At 37.2% G+C, this 16,721-nt stretch overlaps 1 protein-coding gene across 1 annotated transcript in view; it reads right to left on the reverse strand.

The window, feature by feature from the left end:
• Positions 1-3,007: 3,007 nt before the first annotated feature.
• Positions 3,008-16,721, reverse strand: part of LOC124864621 (GRB2-related adapter protein-like) — a 49,211-nt gene continuing 35,497 nt past the window's right edge. The window contains exon 5 of the mRNA XM_047359471.1: positions 3,008-4,113. Within this exon, the coding sequence (XP_047215427.1) occupies positions 3,934-4,113 (180 nt within the window). The 3' untranslated portion in view covers positions 3,008-3,933. The remainder of the gene's footprint in view (positions 4,114-16,721) is intronic.

A 16,721-nucleotide genomic window follows, 5' to 3' on the forward strand; every position in this document is an offset into this window, starting at 1 on the left:
TGGACCCAAAATCTATGGCTTACGGGCTTCAGGAGTCCAGGAACCACAAGTTGAGTACTACTGCATTGAACAATGGTGTTAACTTTCTGCAGAGATTGAAGGATTGGCTAAATATATTATTTCTGCTTGGACAATAATCAGATTTAAAATTATTAGTTCACAGCTTCTAATTTACCTCAGATCATATTTGCTTCTAACCCAGTTCATAAGAAGCTTCAGACAAACATTATGCTAAAAAGCCAAAAACATAATAAACAAAAACCAGATTTGTTTTAAAATAAAGACAAAGCATGCTTAAAAAACTTGGTACTGTGGTGGAAAATAACTCCACGGTTCTGAAGGCCTTTTCATGCAGAGTCTTTTAGGAAACATGAGATTAGTTTAATTTTTGTGTGGTACCACTGTCCAATCAGATTCTTTCTAAATAACCCCATTTTTCATTCTCATTTTAAAGGTTTGTTTTACCAAGGAAAATGTGTTTAACAAAACCAATTACTCTCAAAAGTTTTAAAAGTTTTTAGCTGGTGATATCTTAGAAAACAACTAGTGTTTTAATATTTCTGTGCAGCACAGAACTGATTAGGTGTCCTTTCCTTCCCCAAAGGGAGAAAAAAGAATCTGCAGAACCAAACCTTTCATAGTTTTTGTCAGGACCTGATATAAGGTACAGTGTAAATAAACACGCTGCATGAATCAGAAGAGGGAAGAAAAAACCTAACATAACCTCTTCCTAGCAGCTGCTGTGAAAAACAATGAATTTGTACTTTCCATAAGCGTCAGTTAACACTTGCGGACAAAAACTGCACCAAATTGTAAGTACTGTGTCAGAAACTGTATGAAGACCATCTGCAGTAGAACTAAGCCTGTTTTAATGAGGTCTCTACCCATTAGATTTATGGAATACAAAATCTGACAACAGAAAATTATACCTGAAGGAGAAACCCATCAGGTTTTACGCATTCGCTGGGTTTTAAAAATGCTCCTTCATGAGATCTGTCCTGAGAATAACATAGAAACACTTGGTTACTGCTGAGTTTTGGAGATGTTGTAACTTCCTCTGCTTTTAATAACTTTTAATAACTAGAATAATTGACCCTGAATATTCCACGACAAAAGATAACTTGTTTCTCTAAAAGAATTAACTGGAAAGTATTAAATGAGCTAAGTTATCACCCTTTTAAAGATACTTTTCTATCCCTAAAATAATATTTTAACCCGCTATATCTGTCAACGTCAAGCAAGCGTCACATGAGCACCGGTTAATAAGCGTTCTTCATTGCAGAAAATAGGAAAAGATTTATGCAAATGTGTGTGTGTTTGTACGTTACCCCCATCAGTTTCTAAATCGCTCCAGAGTCAGACTGTTATGGCACACAGTCCTCCATCAGTCCAAAAAAACAACCAGGCCCTTCCCAGGTCTGTTGGTGAGACATTCAATCATTCTTTGTCCACTTTAACTTCTCCAGGAGGGAGAAAGAAGAAACTTTGCTCCGGTTTCTCTTCTGCCCGCATAAGATGCTTTCAATATAAATCCAGTGTATCGCTCTTCTGGCTCTGGCAAACAGCATGGATCGTTGTCCATCTCAGTGGGTCCAGACTTCTTCTGAGTTTTTTTTTTTTTTTTCTTGTAGAAAGTCACACTGCGATTTTCAACATGCAGGAAGGCAGATCTCTCTCTTTCAGGCCGTGCTGGAGAAGCGTCTCTGGCGGAGTAGCCATGGAGAAGGGCAGGTTTCTAAAATCCAGACTCAAAAACGCAGATGTTGAACTCAAATCCCATATATGTGTGTATTTGTGTGTGAGAGAGGCAAAAGAAAAGTTTAGTATAGGTTCAGATTTTGCACAAAGAAATATGATCAGTCAGTCAGTCAGTTGTCCCCCTGCCTGTCACTTCCTTCCACAACATGCATTATACTCCTTTCTAAAACAACTTTCTTTTCAACTCTCTAATGTCCCTTTTCACTTTTACCTCCTTTTCCGACTCATCGCAATATTTAAGACAAACAAAACTTCCTTAATTGATGCACTCTGTGCTTTTTAATCTTTTTCTTATGTTTTTTTATTTTTCCATCAACTGTTTTACTTGTAACTTTTTAAACTATTTAACTTATTTACACTCAAACTTCCACGCTGTGAAAAACCAAACTTATCTTCCAAATTAAAGCACATTTAACACAATCATCCCCACTTTTTCCTTTCATTATTTTATAAATCAGAGTATGAAGGAGACACCCCTGATGCCACAAGATTCCGGAACCATTTTTTTTTACCTGTTCAGCGGCACGTCTGCCCACCGGCTTTTCTCCTTTATGAGGTGTAGAAAATTGCTAAAAACCACCCGCAAAACCCTGTGTTCTGCTTTATCCCATTGTTACCAATGAGAACCTCCCTGCCATTCCTTTTGCAGGGTAACCGGGCCCTCAGCTGATGTCCTCCCTCTCGCAACTCTGGAACCTAATTAATTAGTTAGGAGATGATGGTTAATGTGTAATAAAAAATAATAATATACATTATATCATACAGAGCAACTTCTCACCCAGATATATTTGAAGACAAATTGTTCGGATCCAATCGGCCAGAACCCGCAGGCGGGCACCCGGACTCCCCTCCCGTAATATGGAAGTGGACTGAGAACAACTCTCAGGCTGGCCAGGCGTCCGTGTCCCCGTCCTGCGGTCTCCTCTGGCACGTTAGATCCTGTTCGTGACGCTAAAATTGTTGTGGAATTTTCTTATCAAAGTGGGTAGAAATTGACTCATAAGAGAAAATCCAGACTTTGTCTTATAAGTTTTATTCAAAGGCATTCAGCGTTTGAATGACTCTGTCACAAAGCAAGTCAGTTGAACAGAGACCCGATCAACATTTACACACTGTATTTATACCAGAACATGACAGTGTTATCTCAACTGCAAAGAGTCTGTGTTTTATGACCCAAACCCTTCTTAAGTTCAAAAGTGACAAGGTTATCTAGGAACAGACCTAACTGCCCTTCCTGACATTGTCCTAAAGATGGGTCTGAACCATCAAACTTCTGATAATGGCTTTTACAGCTTCGTCCTCTAACACAGATGTTCTGAGGAGTAAAAAAGGTTATACACTGTGAAATGCTTGCTGCAAGAATTTCCATCACAATGTCAAATGTTTCCCTTTCAGTAATGAATAATTATATTTACAATATATGCTTTTATAGATTACATATGAGTAGGAATAAATACAAATACAGAAATAGTTCGCAAAGGAATTAAGCTCGTTACATTATAAGTGGTGTATTTCTAGTGCAGTATTATAACTTGGTCCTCACGGCAATACGGGGACTTTCTTTAGTGGTTCACAATCAAATCTTTACAAACACATACCAGACACACACATAAACAAGAAACAAGTCCAAACTCAGTCAGATTTTCATTTAAACTCCCAGTAAGTTCACTTGTTTACATGTTGTCATATCCAGATGTTGCATACACAGCCCACATCTTGATGATAGAAGGGCCTAACATCAGTATCCTCAGAGGCTGTGCTCTTTACTTGATATCCTTCTGGACTATATTGGAGAAAGTCTGCAGAGTGAAAAACTTCCCTCGGGCCTTTACTCGCACCCCTGGTAAGGGCTTACTGGCTCTTATAACTTTTAAAGAGATGATTATGGTTGGTATTGTGTCTGTTTGTTAGTTCTTGACACTGTATTCCACAGTTTAAAGGTGCATGTTTCAATTTAGTCACTTTTATAGTTGAGATGAAGATTTCAGTGGAAGAAAGTGAAAGCTGAGACAACTTAGACATAAGAAAAATCAGTTCATTAAAGCCTCAATTAGTCATTCACTCCACAAGTCAGCGGGCAGGGATGGAGGAGAGCAGTGTTTGTTTTTGGGGTGTACGGATGTCCGGATGCTACGTCGACGAACCCTCAGGAATTGCTGTCATTTTGGGTCACTGTCATTGGTAAATAGGCTGGACGTACTCAGGGGGGAAGTAGCCCGCATGTCCATGACAACGACCCCTCCAATGTACCGAGTCAGAGCAGTCAATGAGTTCGATGACATCTCCACGCAGGAAGCGCAGCTGCGACGGATGGTGGGGCGTGAAGTCAAAGAGAGCATGAGCATGATGGGGACGCTGGGTGAAAAGAAAGAGAGAAACTTTATTACAAGCTGTGAGACAGTCTGATAATAAGAAAAAAAAACATTATAGTGCAATTACCACCTCAACAGTGCACTAGTGAGCTATGCAAATTTGATAGTCTACAAAAAAGTTGTAAGGAAGTTGAAAACAGCCTTCCCCACTAGAAAGTCCTCTCTGGTAAGGAAATAATCAGTTATTGCCAGTATAGTAGATTATAGTGCTGTGAATAAGTATTACCCCCTCACAAGTTTCTTCTATTTTTGCTTGAATGTCAAACGTGTTTGAGATAATCTATATACTATGAGATGCATTATCAAATGTTGTAACCTGAGTTCTAACAAAAAGCAGTTTTCAAATTATGATTTCATTCATTAAGTGAAAAAAAACCCAAAACCTGTCTGGCTCTATGTGAAAACGAATGGCCCCTTTTTGTTAAATCATGAATAAAATGTGATTAACCACAATGTTTTACTTTAATTTCACTTGGCACACTCAGGTCTGGTTAATACCAGACCAGTCTGAGGCTGCTTTGCTGCATTAGAACTATATTTTCTGCTCTCTAGCAGAAAATCCTGAAGGAGAACCTCCGGCCATCAGCTTGTGACCCTAAACTCAAGCGCATTTGGATTATGCAGCAGTACAATCATCTGAAGCAGAGATAAGTGGGCCAAAATTCATCCCTCTGATGTAAAAGACTCATTGCTTCTCATCCCAAATGCTTGATGACCAGCCAGTTATTAGGTCTGGAGGGGAAGTTACTTTTTATAATAGGGCCAGTTTGGAGAGCTCTTTACCCCTAATAAATTAAATCATCATTTGAAATAAAAGCATTTTTTATGCACTTAGGTTCTAAGTGCATGAAAATGTCTGAAATATGTCTGAAATTAGATATATCTGATAATGATCATTTTCTAGTTTTGCCAAGATATTTAGGTAATTTCAGATATCCCTTTAAAAAAAAGAGGTAATATTTAAAGGAACAATGTGTGATATTTATTGACATCTAGGGATTAAATTGCAGATTGCATTCATGTGGCTCTTCTATTTCCCTCTCTTGTTCCAAGCATGCTGGAGTAAGAGGAGGTTGATCTTGAACCAGTGTGAGTTTGGTGTGTCTTTTTTTTCTACAATGAAGAACATTGTAGATCCATACTTTTTTGGAAAGCATTTTAAAAAAAGTCATAATTACTTTCATGAAAATGCAAAGATGTGACTAAGTTTAAATGTCACTCAGTAGTATTCACAGCAGCACATTTAAATAATGAAACATACAATGTGTGGAAACTCTGAGTCATCAGAGACCAGTCTCATGAGTAGGATGTGTACACTGCAGGGGACTGCCAAGAGTTGCATGTGGTTTAATAAACTTCATCATAGTGCTTGCTGCAGAACCTTTTAAATCAGAGACAATAGATCAATATGTCTTTAAACACTAATTCATCACTGATGATCACAGACTGCTTATTTTGCCTCTCTTAAGACAATCCTGTGTGAGAAGTATGGCAACACATTTAATGAATTACATGCAATAATAATGTCTGCCAGTATTTTTTATTTTTTAGTCATCATATCATTTTATCTCAGAGAAGATCTTTTATTTCTCATCATTATTTTTTAAAATAGTTTTTCCAAACAATATTTCAAAGGGGTTGGAAGGGAAAACTCCACAGAAGGAATGGTAAAACTCAGAATAAGTTGTGTTTCTCATCTTTGGAGAGGTATTGTTTAATTCAACAACTACGATCCAGTGTGTAAAAGTTTCAACAGAATGCCGTTTCTGTGAAACTATTTACCTTTTTGTCAATTAGCTAAACTATTTAGATAAAAAATAGAAAAGTTAAAAATACATCTTTGTTTCAGAAATTGCAGTGTTTGTTCCTGTAAATGTATTTTATTTATTCTTTTCATCAAACATTTATTTTGCCAGACCATAGTTGGCTATGCATTCATGTTAAATTCTGACAAGGATTTCTTATCAGGTAAAACGTATAGAACCAAATCTGCATAACGTGTGATGACTCATAAGGTTTTCATAAGGTGTGCATTACTGCACAGATTTATTATCCTCTCAGTTCCACTAAAAGACGTGTTAAAAGTATTATGATGGAAGAAAAATTGTCTGGCTTTGGATATTTGACAAGAAACCACAACAAATCGTCTAGAAACCAGAATCAGATGATTTTCCTTCTTTTGAAGCACTTTTGGCAGCTGTGGTTGTTTTAAACTGCGTTCTAAATAAACTAGTAGTAGTAGTAGGTACAGACTGGTGACCAGTCTCAAAATTCTTATATCCAATTTGAAAATGTATGATACAAAGTTGTGCAAACCACAACACTCTTTGGTGTAAAAGCAGTTTCTAGGGGAAGATGAGTCAAAAGTAGCTATTTTCAGCATCAGTGAGGTATTCAAAAATGAAGTCAGAACAAACGCAGAGATGGAAGTTTAAATGAATATATATATATATATATATTCTACTAAGGCATGTTGGCTGTGCATTCAGGTTGAAACACAGAGATAGACGTCAGAGGGTGCTTGTCATTTTGCTCCTTTGCCATTTCCCACTTCTGCAGTTTTAGTTGCATTCCTCTTCTTTTAGTCCCACAAATTATGATCTGCTTTAGCACATCCTTTTGTCAACCTAGAAGGTTGAAAGTGTTAGACCGAAGTTGCTTTGTTTTATTCTTTTTAGCTTTCAAGCTCTGCCATGGAGCATGTCAGACTTGAAAATATGCATAGGCTTTCAGACATTTTCAAGTTAAGATAAGGATCTGCACTGTCTAAGGAATCCTACGGGACACTAGAGGGGATATTTTTGGTTAAACATGTCTAAACGATGTCTGAAAAGTCCATAGACCGCTAAAGTTGGGGGTAAGGTCTTACAGTAAAAGATTGGATATGTCTAAATAGTTTAGATTTTTGTTTGTTTTATTTTTTTTTGTTTTGTTTTGAGATGTTTCTTAGAATTTAGATTTTAAAATTGCCCGAGCTGAGATTGACAGTAAATTAAAATAAATTGCAGTTGTGGAACAAGATGGGTCCAAACTTGAAACCTCTGGATTAGCAGCAAACTGCCATTACTGTTAAAGGGAGATAGCATAAATATTTAATCCAGGATGTTTGGTGCGTCAACCGCCGTGGCCGGCTTTTACAGCCGGTCTGGCATCTTCTGGCATCCTCACAGAATCTCCTGGCTCCCTCTGACATGCTGTCTTCTAGCAGGCAGCGCCATGCTTCTGCCGGCCACAGCCACGAATTGAGCTCGGCCCTGCTGTCCCAGCGCTGCCCCACAGATAAAACTCCGCCCCCTCATTTGAATATAAGAACATGAAATAAAAAGAGCTTAAAATGAAAAACGGGGTTAAAAAGTAAAAGTCACTGAAATACGTAAAGTAGCTTTACAAAATAAAAGTGTCACAAAATAAAACTGCATTATGAAATAAATAAATAAATCTTTAAGTAAATTAAATAAATCTTGAAATGAATTAAATAAAACAAGATAAAATTTATTTTAACAAAATTATTTTGTTTTATTTCATGGGGATATGTATACATTTATGGAATATTTATTAATAATTTATCAATAGCAGCATTTATTTATTTTTTTAATTTTGAATGAAACGGCTCTCCATATGATTGGTGCAGCTCTATTTTTTACCAATTAGAGGAGAAAAACATTGTTGGTAATTTAATGTTTGGGTATCGGAATATGGTTCTAGTTGTGGCTGTGTTTGTTTTACTGCAGTTAAATAATATTTCTCAGTAATGATGAAATAGTGATAAGTACTCTTCTACATGTCAAACTAATCAAAGAAAGAAAACTATTGGCTTTTTGCCTTGGTGTAGATAAGACCTCAACTGTTCCTAGTTCTTCTTCCCAAAAACTACAATATATTAAACGTTTTGAATCCAGCACAATGTCAATTAGGAAAGAAAATTTAGATTGAAGCATAGCTTTTTGTCTAGCCTGATGAACAGCGTGTGTTTTCATAAAATTTTCATCTTGTGCAGCTCCATGATGCATGAAGGTCTTCAACTTTACTGTAATTTAAGAGGTTATGACAGAAAACAGCTCAAGACCGAAAAAACACTTAAATATTTAATGATGAGCGCAATGGTCAGATATATGGACCCATTGATAAGTACACCTACAGAAAACAGAACTGAAACATCAGTAAAACATCTGCCACTCTGATGAGAACCGCCTTCAGTTCAATCCTCAGATGACAAGTTTTCTCTGTCTTGCTGCGTTTTTCTTTGAGCTTCAACAGAAGTAGTGCTTTTCTTCTCCCCTGATAGCCGGCCTCCTCTGATCTGTGTTGACTGGTGAAGTAAAAGTAGTTTAAGAGCTGCAGAATAAAATCCGCTATTTTAGGAGGAAACATCTTAAACATAACTAACCTCTTAGCTGTCAGCTCGCTTTCGTAAAGGTAAGTGGATGTGGTTTGAGCTAGGAGCAAGTTGAGAGATTGAAAGGAATACTAATATTGTTCGGTACATGTGTGCGAACGTGCCTATATGTATTGCTGAAATTCCAAAGATTACTGTAGGTTTGTCTACCAAGGACTGAGGCCGAAGATGAAGGTTTACATGCACAGGTAAAGAGATGGATAAACAAAAAAATCTGTGTCAGATACAAGGATTAAGACCAAAAGACAAAGTTACAAACTTCTATTTACTATATAGTGTTGGGTCATCAAAGTGATAAACAACCATAACTATTCAAAAAGCCATTTTTACTCTCGCTACATTAAGACTTTCTCACAAGAGAATGTTGTCTGGTTCTGCTGGACGTTTCCTCTTGTTCTTTCCACAGTTGCCACATGCCTGCTCAGTATGAGGTAGTGCTGCAAAATTAGCATCTCAGTGCAATTGCCTGAAATTCCTTAGATATAATTTGTAGTAAACCAAATTTGACTGCATTTTATTCTAATTAGGATCAAATTGGAATGTAACTGTATTTGAATCTGCCTATATGATTGGACTGAACTCACTATATAATTTAGTTTATAAACTAGATCTGGCTCCGGAGCCACAGGTTGCAAGCCCCTGTTTAAAAAATTAAAATGCCATCAAAATAAATTAAAGTTTGTCGCTGTAATGTGGCAAGATGTAAAATATTCAATGTGTATTGATACTTTTGCAAGGACCAATAAGTTGTTTGGGAATGATAAAACACAAACTGGGAATCTGTTCGCTTGCCCTGTGTGCACCGTGACGATGCACACAAGAGTAATGATAAAAGAATAACACGTCCTTCTTTCTAAGCCAGCTTGTGATTAGTGGCAGTTTGGAAGGAGTAATAGGGCCCATCCATTTTGGCTTCCTCTTCAGTATCCACTTCAACTTATTTAATCAGTAATGCAAACAGACTTCATCTTTGTTCTAATTTTGTCCCACATTTTCTCACACATGATACAAGGCAGAAAAAATCCTTTCATCCTGTTTGTATATCAAACATGGAAGAAAAAAAACATACTGATGAGGGACATATGACAGAAAGGTCCAAGGTTTGCTTCAACAGGGCTTGTCGTTTGAAGAAGAAATCGTAGTGGCACAAGGATACGGGATGAGGTGGACAAATATAGAGGAAATAGGTGGAAAATTAATTCCCATTTGCAACGTACAGATAAAAAGAGCCATGTAATGAGCTGGAAAGGAATTAGTTTGGGCAGACTGACAGCACAAATGGGATGACATGTCTGTGAAACTGACCGATATAGCTGAAACAAAGGAATTAGTCATCTTGTAAGGAAGGGATTTTGTGTTCATCAATTTAAAGCATTTTTACGACATTCAGAATTCCTTTATTGCTTAGTGTATCATATGTATCTAAATTATCTATCTTGACTCCTCAATGGTTTAAAATCACCGTCTTTACATACAGGTAAGCAAAAAGACAAGTTTCCCAGAGTCAGAAATTCTGTGTATCTATTCTTCACAGTAAGCACTAAGTTGGGATGCTTTTAATGTATATGTTGATGTCAGAGTGCTATTGTTTATTACTGGGCAAAATTTCACTCTTTGTGGCTAATAACCACCAATATTAATCTCATTAACCAATTTTGAAACTACTTAGTTGATGTTTTAGTAGTTATAAGCCGATAAGGTTGTAAAATGCAAAAATAAAAAACAAATCATAACCAATTGCTGGACTTTTGGTTTAATTACCAATTTTCTAAATTCCTCTTGAATGTAGCTGTGCTGCAGTGCGAATGCTAGCTTTTGCATAAACAACAGCATCAAGAGGACTCAATGTTTCTGTAAGCATATAAAAAAAAAATAAGGGTGTCTATTTCTTTCAGCCAAGAGAAGAGAGGGATGTAGCTCCAGTAGCTCCCCATTTCCTCCCAGATGGCTACTGAGTTTGAACAAAGGCTATTCATAAACAGATGGAGAGATTTTATTGTTGTAATGCTATTAATCTCACACGAGGTGAGAGGCTTGGATCCAAAATGACAGATTGGAACTAACGAAAAGGTTTGGTGGTGATGAAAATACATGAGGTATAGGTATGAAAGAATATTTTACCATGCATTGAAATGAGTAGTAGTCAGTTCAAGGTTGATTTATAAATCACACTAAAGCTACTTTTGTTCACCAAGGTACTGTGCAATAAAATAGCAACAACTAAAACTGGGGCCTTATGTTTGCTAAAATGTGAATCTCAGAGGCAATTGGGTTCAAAAGTCCCTAAAGCGATTTCAGCAAAAAAAAAAAAAAAGAACGTGAGCGATAATGACATATATACATATATGTCATTATATATACAAATGACCTGTGCTGTTTTAACGCTAATTACAGCAGTTAAAAGCTTGTTCTTCAAGAACATCAATCTATTGACTGGGTTCAGACTTGAAAATTGACCAGTTAACCCATTAAGGTCCTTAGGTTTGAACCTAAATACATATCAACATTAAAGTCTCAGCACCAGAGGGTGCTGCTCCATTGTTATTCTTTATTGTAAGACTGCAATGTTTTTAGACTAGCAAATAAAGTAATTTAGTTTTTTTTTAAATAATCCCTTCATTAATCAATCAAGTATCAGATACTCATGTTAAAAGTGTAAAATTATTACAGGCATAATATAGAACATGTCATAAGCACACAACTACACTAAACAAAGGTTACACAGACATGCTCCCTACAAAGTATACAATCAGGCAACCAAATAACCAATACACAAAGATTGCTTTCCCAATTTTGCCCTTGTTGCATCTTCACTAACACCCGACAAGTCATCAAATGCATTAATAGATGTATGACAAGCGACATGCTGTTTTCAGTCGTCCTTGATTATGTTCTGACCAACACCAGACCCTACTGGGACAGCAAAAGGCTTCCTACTTGGAACACAACAAGACCTACAGTATTTATTTTTGTGGCGCCAGGTTCTTTGGGATAATGAACTTGCGTTCAGACTTCTGCATTACAATACTTACAACAAGCTTTAGAGTCACGCTCTGGGACGGGCAAACCCCAATTTTAACACTGGATCAGCCTCCCGTTCCTTTGTGTGTATGTTTTTGTATTTTCCCCCTTGAGCATGTCTCTCATAATCAATTCTGAAGGAAACAGCCCCTGAATTTGGACACAGCTATAGCTGAACAGTAAAGGCCTTTAGTCCAACACACTTCGATGTAGCTTGACCCGATTTGGGGCGTTTACAATTGTCATTGATCAATATCATTTAACACTGACACTCGATTAACAAATGACTATCAATGATTAATGATGTTAAGTTTGATAGATTTTCTACATTTCAAAATTAATTAGCTAATAATATGAGTCTTTTTTTAGGTCAACAGATTTACATTGATCCAGCTGCTACTCTGAATTTTCTCTCTGGCTCTCTTTTCTTTGTGTGGTATAGCCTGTTCTGCAGCTCCACCTAGCTCTATGTTTATTTTATCCGAGGAAAACAGCTACAACTGACATACCTGCTAATCTCAGGTCTGATTAAACTTGACCATATTTGGTAACTGACTGGCAGATACCTCTGCAGTTTCAATGCACATGAATTGACATTCATTAAAACTATCACGTGTACGTTAAAAACAAACAAACTGTGTTATCAGGTAACATATGGTAGATCTTAAAATATGTGATTTTATTTGCTTGCATCAGTGTCTCCCACTGGATCAGAACAGACTGTCACTCTATTTATTTTGTACATTTTATCAGCCTCCCATGTGACAACTCTCGTTTATTGTCTGTTTTTGCACCATCACAACACCCTACAGCGAAATTCATTCCTTGCACCTGCTCCAGATGCACTTGTTAAGGGAACTGAATAAATTTCTTTCCAATTCACTGGAAACATACAGTTTAGTCATGTGGCAAGATGCTTTAAAGAGGACTTACATTTGTAATAGATCTGATTAGGGAAATGAAACACTTTTTCTGGAGGATCCAAACCTATTATGTCCATCTGAATATTTAGCACCAGTTTGAATGCTCTCAAAAAACTCTGCATTTCACACTTACCACCTATGGTATGTCAATAAGATCTGAACTATAAAATCTGGTTTTTAAAAGTTGATGGAAAGCTTAAGGTAGCCTTCTTAATGGCACACAATCACACAAAGAGCTGACTTAGTCTGAGGGGCCAGATTTACTGCAGATTTACTGCAGTAAATCTCCCCCATCACAAAGAGCAATATATGTCAATCATCTTCGGACGAACATACATGCGCTGTATTTAACACATTTTGTATTCTTTGCAGTTATTACTGAATTTATTAATCTAATACAGGTCCTTCTAAAAAAATTAGCATATTGTGATAAAGTTCATTATTTTCCATAATGTCATGATGAAAATTTAACATTCATATATTTTAGATTCATTGCACACTAACTGAAATATTTCAGGTCTTTCATTGTCTTAATATGGATGATTTTGGCATACAGCTCATGAAAACCCAAAATTTCTATCTCACAAAATTAGCATATTTCATCCGACCAATAAAAGAAAAGTGTTTTTAATACAAAAAACGTCAACCTTCAAATAATCATGTACAGTTATGCACTCAATACTTGGTCAGGAATCCTTTGGCAGAAATGACTGCTTCAATGCGGCGTGGCATGGAGGCAATCAGCCTGTGGCACTGCTGAGGTCTTATGGAGGCCCAGGATGCTTCGATAGCGGCCTTTAGCTCATCCAGAGTGTTGGGTCTTGAGTCTCTCAACGTTCTCTTCACAATATCCCACAGATTCTCTATGGGGTTCAGGTCAGGAGAGTTGGCAGGCCAATTGAGCACAGTGATACCATGGTCAGTAAACCATTTACCAGTGGTTTTGGCACTGTGAGCAGGTGCCAGGTCGTGCTGAAAAATGAAATCTTCATCTCCATAAAGCTTTTCAGCAGATGGAACCATGAAGTGCTCCAAAATCTCCTGATAGCTAGCTGCATTGACCCTGCCCTTGATAAAACACAGTGGACCAACAACAGCAGCTGACACGGCACCCCAGACCATCACTGACTGTGGGTACTTGACACTGGACTTCTGGCATTTTGGCATTTCCTTCTCCCCAGTCTTCCTCCAGACTCTGGCACCTTGATTTCCGAATGACATGCAGAATTTGCTTTCATCCGAAAAAAGTACTTTGGACCACTGAGCAACAGTCCAGTGCTGCTTCTCTGTAGCCCAGGACTGGGGAATGTGGCACCTGTAGCCCATTTCCTGCACACGCCTGTGCACGGTGGCTCTGGATGTTTCTACTCCAGACTCAGTCCACTGCTTCCGCAGGTCCCCCAAGGTCTGGAATCGGCCCTTCTCCACAATCTTTCTCAGGGTCCGGTCACCTCTTCTCGTTGTGCAGCGTTTTCTGCCACACTTTTTCCTTCCCACAGACTTCCCACTGAGGTGACTTGATACAGCACTCTGGGAACAGCCTATTCGTTCAGAAATTTCTTTCTGCGTCTTACCCTCTTGCTTGAGGGTGTCAATAGTGGCCTTCTGGACAGCAGTCAGGTCGGCAGTCTTACCCATGATTGGGGTTTTGAGTGATGAACCAGGCTGGGAGTTTTAAAGGCCTCAGGAATCTTTTGCAGGTGTTTAGAGTTAACTCGTTGATTCAGATGATTAGGTTCATAGCTCGTTTAGAGACCCTTTTAATGATATGCTAATTTTGTGAGATAGGAATTTTGGGTTTTCATGAGCTGTATGCCAAAATCATCCGTATTAAGACAATGAAAGACCTGAAATATTTCAGTTAGTGTGCAATGAATCTAAAATATATGAATGTTAAATTTTCATCATGACATTATGGAAAATAATTAACTTTATCACAATATGCTAATATTTTGAGAAGGACCTGTAGATGCAGAATACAAATTAAAATGGAGAGAAAGATAGATTTTATTACACAGTTTATTAAAAACGTCACATTTGTTTACTTCCAGCATTGCTTCCTTATGTGTTCATCTTCAAAATGCTACAGAGCAGTCGTGACCGGCTATCCGTGGGCTATACCCGTGCCTTTTCCTTTCTTTTCCATTGCTGGACACACGGCAAAGAGAGCTTTTTTTAAGCCGTGGTTGTTTAAAGCATCCTTACCAGACCATAGGTATAGCCTCTTATTCTACACAGGTGTTGTCTGTAGATATTAAAAATATCAGGTGTTCATGACCTTGTCAATTACATTATGAAAATGTTTACTTCTTATGCCTGTCAATTTCTTCTTGTAAATGATCTTATTTAGCTAGTTTAGAAAGCCCAAAAAGACTTGAAAATCATCCATAATCAGTTGTAGCTTTAAATGTTGATTCTTGTTGAAGGTGTTTAACCTAAATTTGAATCTGTATTTATGCAATGAAAAGGATTACAATTTTTACATTTTGGATTATGAATATATTCTCAGACATGAGATAGGATTAGGGAGAGCTCTGATCAGCCTGTTAAATTTGGTGATGTTTGTCTATTTTTGTATAAAGTTGTGCAAGATGTTAGTTTTCCTTCATCCCTCTGTGTTGTGTTTTCAGTGTCATTTAGTAACTTTCTGTAAGAGTATTTCATTTTGTATTCAACCTGGATCTAAATTCAAGGTGAGGAACCACCAAGACATCAAACAACCTGGGCCAGAACTGATAATTCCAGTCTATGAACAACCTTCAGCCAAAGGAACAGCTGTCTCCAGCTGTCTCCCAGATTTCCCCATCAGCCAAGCCAAGTGACAGAAGTGTGGGAACGGCATGATCAGTGAGTCATGCCTCAAGTCATGCTACAAGTTATGTGTCTTTTGAAGTGATATAGATCTCTAAATGGAAATGTCAAGGATTCAACCGGCAGATTGGTTTTTGATTATGACAATGAGTGGTTTAATATTATTAATATGATTTAACATACAATAACTTAATCCCACAATGGAGTATCTCAGATATGGACCACAACAGGACAGAAGTTCTGCAACAGATTCATCACTTCACTTCAGCTGACAGACTTCTCAGTTGATCATGATGCTACTCTTCCATAAAAAGCTGCCTACATCTGCCATACATCATTAAATGTTATCCTAATTTACATTGAAAACCTCCTGCACTGTAGTGCACAAAGCCAAAAGTAGATATATGTTTTTTTTCCTGGAGCAAGAGATGTAACTAGAGATGTGTACACAACCATTCCAAAATATAAATGAAGGGCTTTTATTGTATTACTATTATACAGCAAATTAGAGGAGATAATTAGTCATCTGTAATAATCCATATTTTCATCAGATCATAATTTTTCCTATTAAAATTAAATCAAATCCAAAAAACAAAAATAGACTTATGTTATTGTAATGAGTCATGTGACCTTTATGTACCCTGCCCCTTCCTCTTAGACGTGTAGTGAGCACAGCAACATGGTCTTTTTACTATGAACAAATCACTGTGGTACATTAGGTAACAATTAAAGGACAGTTTTTAACCCTATATTTGATGAGACAGAATGCATGTTCGTATAACTATAATGTAGTTATAGCTTTTATGTCAGAATGAGAAAAAAAGGAATAATCCTTTATACCAACCCTACAAAAAATATATTCTGGAAGACTTGTCATTAGGTGATTTAATTTTAACACAGGACAGCACTGTTTTTTTCTCGTACAACATTTCAAATTTTTCGACCATACAAAGAGAGCAATGTCAAACTATTCCTCTTTGCACACTCTCTCTACGTTATTTAAGTCTCGAGACTGAGATAGCTGTTAATGAAGGTATCCTTTTCAAAGGCAATTTAAGGAAGAGAAACAGGCTCAAACCATGTCAAATCCTCAAATTTGGGATACAGTGCTTTTCCACTTATCTGAAAGACTCACCTAGAGTGTATAAGGCACACGTATCCAGTTGAAGTGCCAGTGCTGTTCAGCAAACCCTGCACATTTATATTTGTGATGGTAGGACACAAAAGGCCTTTTCCTGGCATCAGTAAAAAAACCTGGCATGTAGATAGTGTCTAATGGTTGCAATGGAGACTTGGTCATCTTACCTCGTGAAAACAAAAAGTCACGCCCTACTAAGCAGAAGTTTCAAGAAATTGATCAACCTTACAATGTGTAAAGTATTAGAAAAAATTATTCAATTACATTTGACTCAATGGGGTTTTTAGGGTTTCCACCAATTG

This window comes from Girardinichthys multiradiatus, chromosome Y, assembly GCF_021462225.1.
Source record: "Girardinichthys multiradiatus isolate DD_20200921_A chromosome Y, DD_fGirMul_XY1, whole genome shotgun sequence".
NCBI lineage: Eukaryota > Metazoa > Chordata > Actinopteri > Cyprinodontiformes > Goodeidae > Girardinichthys > Girardinichthys multiradiatus.